General features: G+C 43.4%; 1 protein-coding gene across 1 annotated transcript; it reads right to left on the bottom strand.

Annotated features, from left to right (window-relative positions):
- Positions 1–1899: 1899 nt before the first annotated feature.
- LOC146205117 (AFG2-interacting ribosome maturation factor-like) lies at positions 1900–7572 on the bottom strand. The gene is made up of 4 exons (XM_084589812.1): positions 7035–7572; positions 6465–6644; positions 3414–3526; positions 1900–2189 (listed from the first exon to the last, which is right to left on the bottom strand). The coding sequence occupies exons 1-4, from the start codon at positions 7319–7321 to the stop codon at positions 2149–2151; spliced, it is 621 nt and encodes a 206-aa protein (XP_084445938.1). The 5' UTR covers positions 7322–7572; the 3' UTR covers positions 1900–2148.
- Positions 7573–7936: the final 364 nt, after the last annotated feature.

The following is a 7936-nucleotide window of genomic DNA, read 5'->3' as shown; positions in this document are numbered from 1 at the left end:
CGGAGCTCACTCAAGTCATCTTGAACTACAGACGGACAAGCCACCGGAGGTCGACCGCCAACCACCCGCAGACAAATGGTTTTACAGAGCGTCATGTTACCAAGTGTGGGTTTGGACGCCAATTGAGTGAAAAGCTTTATCGGCGGTACTTCGGCCCGTACAGTCATTAGACGCATCGGACAACTTGACTAGTCAAGTCATCCCCGAGAGCACGACCGCATCCCAGCGGCGCCGGGCAGCGTATTTGGGTTTGCTCGGGACGGTGGCTCCGCTGGTCAAGTCCGCCAGCTGGACACTCATTCGTCGACGGCAACACGGGTTCGGATGGAATAACAAATTTCCGGCATAAAAACAAAAAAAAAGAAACGCTAAATTAGTTTCACAAAAGCGCACGAAACAACACACGCCATCGGTTAAAAACACGGAAATCGCTGGACAAGTCAGCCAGCTGGAGCGGCGTGCTACCGCGGCCGACATGACGCCCATTGAAAAACCAAACGCTTTGAATCGGAGGTCCTCCATGGCTCGACTCTCTCAAGCGCGCGCCGCCTCGCGGCGGCCGACATGAACGCCCATTGAAAAAGCATGGCCTCCGGAAAAAGCATACGCCTTGAATCGCTGGGCCGCTCGGCTCGGCTCTCTCAAGCTTCTTGCGCCGCCTCTGGGGTGGTAGATGCTAGTCGGAACAGCCGACTTTCTTCGTCTCTTCTGTCATTTTCTCTCGTGGAGCCACCCTCCCGAGCAAACCCAAATACGCCGCCGGGCACGCTTAGAAATCGTGCGTGTTGTGCCACACGGGCGCCTAGTTTTTCGCCTCCATCGAAAAACGGTCGCCAAGGCCGGGATTCAATCCCGCATCCTTGGGCACCATAGTCGAGTGCCCTAATCACTGCACCACCGAGGCGGGGCTGGTGTGGTCGTTGAGAACTACTTGCAACATTGACACAAGCATCTGGGCTTAAGGTTGAAGTACAAGTGTCCTGCCTAATACCATACCAAGTGTGGAGGAGACTTATTTGGATTTTCATGTGTCATACTCGATGCTGTTCAGGTTTAGCCGACTGAGTGAATTGAAATTTCGTCACGTAATGTAAAAATTACCTTGGCGATAACGTAAGGGCCAAACACAGAGAAAATGTTCAATCAGGGGATATGTTAAACATGGCTAATAATTAATGTGCATTACCTTCCTAACACTGTTCCTAGTTGGAGCAAATCCTTTTTCCAATAAAGAGGAGCCACTTTTTACACATGCTGCCATGCTTCCTCAGTAGAATCATAGATATTGCAAAGCCGTTTTGAGATTATCTGCTACAGTTATCTCATGAATGTACTGCAAAGCGGTAGTACAGTGTAGAAAGTACTGCAGGAACGTACGCTGCAGTGAGCTTAGAGAGACAGTACTCTATAGCAAGGTCAATGAAAGTTGTGTACGTTTACAAGGGCACAGGAGGTGGAAAACCAACAGTACCCCTGTTAGCAAGAGTAAAAATGGTTTGCGTAAAAGGGGGTGAGGAGATCTTGCTGGGATGCAAAGTTCAGACATGTCGAGACTTTCAAATCAAAGGGCTTTAAGGTAGCCACACAAGGATGAGCGGCATACTCAACTTTTACTTGCGATAGTACAACCCTGCAGCCACTACAGCCATACCCTTAACATGGGTATATCGCCATGCTCCAAAGCCTGCAGCAAACAGCCCAACTCCCATGCAGTGTGAGCCCCCTAGCAATTTAGCAATGATGAACGTCAAGCCCAAAGCTTTCATTGAGCGGCCGTAGAGCAAGCATGAAAAATCAAACCATGATAGAAAGCGACAAGAGCGGGAGGCAGATGCAAAGGAATCAATCAGACTCCCAGGGTGAATGGTTTCACCACAATAGCAGCATCACGAACAAGAACCATCAGCAGAATACCCTTCATTTCTGGCTTCTTGACAGAAAAATGTAACCAAGGGGACGTACAACCAACATTGAGGGTGGTGCTTCAACTGCTATCAATAGGTGCTCCTAAAAGCTAAGGAATATGGTTTAGCAAAAATAAAGCTTCAAATGAAGTGACCTTAAATGCCCGAGACATTTCATGCCACGAAGGATGAAAAGGATTATAGCAGGAAGTGATCTAACTCGTATCATGATTTACTTGCAGCACTACGTCATTTCCATTATGAATTTCGCTGTTGCGAAGACATCTGGAAAGAGAAAAAATTTACTATTTGACAACACTGCTCTTTTCAGACGCCTCTATTTTACCCGAAAAAAAAAAAAAAAAATCTAGCAAACACTTGTAGCAAATTTAAAATTCTGTGAAGGCTGTAATCACCACTGCAGCTCATCATGCTAACATAAAAAGTAATGGAAGCAATTAATGATATTCTCATGCTCCAAATGGCTCCGCTTTTTCTTTTCACAAAGTTTATATTTTGTGAATTTTTTTCACAGCCAGTTTCCAAATAATTTGTACATCCTAAATCAGGATGCACAAGCTGCACACAGGATCACTTTTCATCAGGTGCTAAGGGGTAGTGCTGTTATGTTAAGTAGTGTGAGAAAACAAATTTGTACAAGACTGCTGAACATGGGAGAGAGAAAAAAGAAACAGATGCAACAAAAACTGAAGTCACTGGTACTTATCCTCATGGTTACAAACAAAACTCGACTGGCACAGCATTACTCTTTGCAGCATAAGCACTTCACTTTTTTTTTTTTTTGCAATTTTTGCAATAGCCATACTGTGCAAGTTTTACGTTTTGAAAGAACACAATTCAAGGCTGCACCAAGAAAACAGTACAAGACATCTGTGACAAACTCGATGCTCACTGCACAGTGTACAAGACATCTGTGACAAACTCTATGCTCACTGCACAGTAGGTTCTTGTGTGTAGTAAACTGCTCAAGTCAGGGACATCTGTACTGTAACAGCACCACCCACTGCAGGCGATGTAATTACATACTGCCGCCCATTTTGAATGCCGCATAAAAGTGGAATTCTACTTCCGTGTCATGGGCTCAACGACATGGCACAAAACTGGTTTTAAGGAGCTGCAGGAAAGGCAAATCTGTGTCCTACTCAGCCCCCTTTTCTCATCGCTACTTTTACTATTATGTTTCGTGCCTTACCATCACTTATCTCAAGTGCCCATGGTCCTTCATTGGCCCTGGTAGCTCGAAGTCATGGTTGCTGCCCTTCTGGTTACCAATGTGGTCCAGAAGGCATGCAAGCAGCACTTCTCTTTTCGGCAACTATGTTTGAGGTAGTATGCCAAGCATTGGTCATTGCTCATTGGATAGCAACAGAAGGACGCTTCACTAGTGATTAGATTGAAAGCAGTTGACACGGCATTGGAAACATGACTCCATTTTCAGTTGGAAAGCTGTTTCTTATATAGCTTAAATACCCGAGAGTGAGAACTCACCATTAAGTGACTCCATCAATGCAGCATCATCTTTCCACTCCTTGATAAAGGCATCAGCCCTGTAGTCATCACCAAAATTTGTTTCTTCCAAGAGAAGTTCTCTTGCATAAAAGCTAAAGCAAGTAGCTCAGGAAATAAGAAGGCCAATCACTACACAATAAAGCACATCTGTAAGCAAACTGTGACTAATAATGTGCAGGGGTACTCACCTGCACAAAATAAGAATGTTCATGTTTTTTTCCACTGGCTTGTGTAGTATTGGCTAAACTATAGACCTTGTGTAAAATTGCTGCCATCTAGTGACCGTCATACACGTTTCCGCCATGTTTGAGGGTAGTTGAATTGCGGAGCGGCAAACGGCATAGTAGGGGGTTGCGTGGCCAGCTGGGTTACCGCTCGTTGTCTCCGATAATGTCTACATACTGATGAGTCCAAACTGTTGCACACAAAACTAAAATAAGAATGTCGAAGAAAAGAAGCAGCAAGTTATATCCCCTGAACGTTTTTTTTTTTTCTTGTGGCCTTGTGTTAATCTGGCCTCGTGTGGCTCTTGCACAGTAGGTGCACTTTTGATCAAAGGGGTGCCTGAATTGTAAAATGGTATCTTATTTAGCCTGTTTTGAAAGATTGCAAATTCATACTCTGTGCCAAAGCAGACGAAATATATCGTCCACGGTGTGTTACAGTTGCCTGTAGATGGACTGCGCATCACCTTTTCGCATAAAAGATCTACAAGAGTGTTGCTCCAGATTTTCTTGTTGCGCCATCTCATCCCAGATTTTACGACTTCAGGCATACAAGCTGTCGAGAGATGTTTATCAGGTATACGTCCAGATATCCAGAGAGAACACATTGCGGCACTTCAAAGGCGCTAGACTGTTCCCCTAAATTCTAATGCGAAATTCTGATGTCTTTACGCATTCGATTCAACAGTGAATCAAATATAGTCGACTATATCCAGGTTTCAGTTACTGAGATGTGTTTCCAGAACACGACTTGTAAAAGGTATGACACAAAGTATACATGGCAGCAACTGCCTCTACCACTTAGCTGCTCTCGTCTTGTGCGAGTTTGGATGATTGTTGTTGCTACAGTGATGATGATCACAGCGCTTTTTACTTTTTTTTTATTTGTGCGAAATTGTTTCTCAGCGAGTTATGCGAGGTGCATCGAAAAGAAGTTCCGCCTTAATTTGGAATAAAAGTAACGAGCATTCAGCTATATTTTTCTTTTTGTCATTCTGTGCTCTTTTTTTTTTTAAGTATGACATATACAGCACCTTTCTATACCTTAATTTAATTATTATACTGTGCCCATTGTCGTAATTTTCTAGTGGCGCATACAGTGGAAAGAAGAGAAGGAATATTTGTATGGGACGAAATTTGGCAGGAAGACGGAACAATGTGTGCATCACATCCGAAAGAGAGGTTGTTGTTCTTTTTACTCTGTTGGTTTATTTTTGCATGCATGAAAACAAAAGTGATTAAGTATCTGCCTCACCCTTAGAAAGTAATTTCAATGTCATGTCACTACTCTTTGGGAGCAGTAATTAGTAGTGCAATTTAAACACATTTAGAAGATTTGAAAACTAATTATTAATTTAATTTATTTTCTTTTTCAAAAGTAATTTTGCCATGTATGGTTCCTATCCCACTGAAGACTAAAAATACAATCACTGTTGAATCCCATGCAGCATACAAAATTTAGATTTCACAGTAGGAAAACTTGATTTCTAACTTCTCAATGTATTTACATGCTCCACTACTGGCTCCACAGGTTGAAACAGTACATGCAAAAGCCTCGCGCACAGAATATTCAACAGCACATGCTATTTTCACATAGCATTAAGCACATTAGGACAGAAAAGCCAAATTTTTGCTTTAACTTTTTTTTTTTCAATGAAAATATTTGTTTCCAGTCCTTACAACAGAATGAATTGACTCTTAAGCAAAAAAAAGAAAAGAAAACACTGACTGGACACGTAATTTTACTATGCATTTACCCCTGTGATAATGTGAATTCCGGAGACAGCTGGGACGGTGTGAAATGCCGATGCTCATTGGAATACTCATCTGTAGTATTGTTCTTGTAAAACAGCAGTATATCAATACAGTAGACCAATTACTGCAGACAGTTGAATTATTTACTGCAGCTTCTAATTTCTACGCATAAAAAGTGTAAGCCCATAAACACGGTACTGAGGCTGGCCAATTACTTTTTCAATAAGAATAGACTAAATGCACGATGTTGGAAGATAAGTTCACTTCCTTACTTGTTTTTTATACCTGTACATTTCTGAGCGTCACTGGCTCATTTCAACCAATCAAATACTTTTCTAGTCCATGAACATCTACACCCAAAACAATTATCACTGGAAGGCAGAAAACACACAAAAAATATGAATCAAGATCAATCACTTTCCTTAATGCAAGGGTTACTTTGTAGAGAGAGCTCATAATCAGGCTCTTATATCAGTTCTTTCAAGCAAAAAAAAAAAAAAAAAGATGGCAATGCAAAGCTTTTTCATCCCCCCAAAGAAAGAACTGCATCTGTTCAAACAACGCCTGTAAACAATGATGTTGGAGTTGAAGTAGTAACTGTGTGCAAATCGATGCACGCCATATATGTGCACCACTCTTCATGTTCCTTTCGTAGTGTTTTGCAGAAGAAATACAAAAGTGCTTCGCACTGCATGAAACCATGAAGGCATGATATTAGTACATATATTTTATGCGTAACTAACATAAGAAAGTTCGGTGAGATTAATAGTCTCTGATAGCATTCAGGCCACTGATTCATTTTAGAAACATATTCCGTAATCTGGCTCTCACACTTCTATAAGGGGCATAACTGGTAAACAAAGCAAAAAAAAAAAAAATAAATAAATAAAAGTGGCCTATGGGCAGAACACCCTCAAAGGGGAACTGAATTTGATTCATCACAGAGACCACTGTAATGTTGCTACAGCCATAAAAATATGTCTGGCCTGAAAACAGCACCCGGCACCTGAACTAATGCACTGCATTGCAAAGGAAAGGAGTCCAAGGATACTGGCTGCTGAACTGTTGTTCGACACACGTTATCCACTCCAACATGTCGGCCAGTGATGGGTAGATTTCACTCCTGTAAAAAATGTCTTCAGTGTTTATATCCTGAGACATCTTCTCGAAGACTTTAATAGCTTGCTGACAAGAACTGCTGAAGACATTCTGGGACTTCTTCAAACTTTTCCTGAAAAAAAAAAAAAAAAGATCTGCACTAAAGACTGTACACTAAAAACTCGCACGTGCTTACTTAAGCGAGAAAAAGTCAAGCTTCCCTCGAACCCCTCACAATGGCGTGGAACGACCCAAATGCTATATTGTTCTTCAATTGTACAAATGCTGCCCACGAGCTACGAGACGCCGTGGTGGAGTGGCAACGATTATTTCCAACCACCTGGTGTTGTTTAAACGTGTCCCGACATCGCACAGCATGGGAATATTTGCAATTCGCCTATATCGAAATGGAGCTGCCGAGGCTGGGATTCAATATTGAGTCCCTGGTTGTGCAATTAGAACGCACTAATCACCACTGAAACTTCTGTGAACTTAATTGCAGCGTAAGTACTCGTCTACTTACATAATGAACTCCAACTTCGTCTTTTCCTGGAACAGCTCGTACTCTACACAGCGCACAACGCGTTGTCGGATGTCAGGGTACCTCGTCAAGAGCTCGCTGCCTGCGAGTTTCGCTGTTCGGCAGTTGACCTGTATTTCCCTCAGCGTGGCGATTGCCGTCAAATGAAGCCGGGCATCGTTCATACATTTTTCCCACACCAGTTTTTGTTCCTTTAGTGAGCAAAAAACAAGCTTGAAGGCCTTTCGTATCTCGTACAAACGTTCATTCAAACCAGTTATGTCATCCATATCGTAAGCGAACTTCGTAAATCAGAGACATTTGTTCCCATCACACTGCAATGTAAACACTTGCGCACACAGCACTTCCCGCATGGTACACCTCCAAGCTGTCATAGCTTGAAACAACGTTTTAAGAACTATGACCGCAACGAAACTTGAGCGCGACCCGCGACACTTGCAGCCACACGTGCTTGCAAATTGAAACCAACGAGCATGTGGCACGACCGTCGTGGGCACGGCGGTAGGATATTTTTGCAGACCCTGGGCACGCAATCACGTGACACAAGTGACGTATGGTCTACGTCTTGCGTGTCCATGCGCGGGAAGGATGAAAGCAGGCGCTTGGCCGCTTCGGGCTGGAGGAGGCGGAGCGTTGAGCCGTCCTGCGAGCAAAGCACACAGCACATGCTTTTTTTTTTTTCCTCCTAGCAGTGCGGTAAGGATGAAAGGAGGGGGCGAGCAGGCTAGCCAACGTAGACAGCGCGGTTTCAAACGAGTGACGGCTGGGAGCTGCCCCCGGCAAAGCACAGAACAGTATGCACGGTTCCCTAGCACCGAGATATGGGTTGCTTTGACCTGATCGGCAGCGGCTTCTGTGCGCGTGTACTTAGCTCAATCTGCCGC

This window comes from Amblyomma maculatum, chromosome 1 (genome assembly GCF_055883805.1).
Source record: "Amblyomma maculatum isolate TAMU_Amacu chromosome 1, ASM5588380v1, whole genome shotgun sequence".
NCBI lineage: Eukaryota > Metazoa > Arthropoda > Arachnida > Ixodida > Ixodidae > Amblyomma > Amblyomma maculatum.
This window is presented reverse-complemented; position numbering and strand designations above follow the sequence as displayed.

Bases quoted from the DNA above. Each gene is read 5' to 3' on its own strand.
- LOC146205117 (XM_084589812.1), bottom strand. From the start codon at position 7,321: ATGGATGACATAACTGGTTTGAATGAACGTTTGTACGAGATACGAAAG. The intron at 3,527-6,464 runs GTATCCTTGGAC...TACTTGCTTTAG, and splicing joins GAACAACAGTTCAGCAGCCA to CTTTTATGCAAGAGAACTTC. The intron at 2,190-3,413 runs GTGAGTTCTCAC...TTCTCTTTCCAG, and splicing joins ATTGATGGAGTCACTTAATG to ATGTCTTCGCAACAGCGAAA.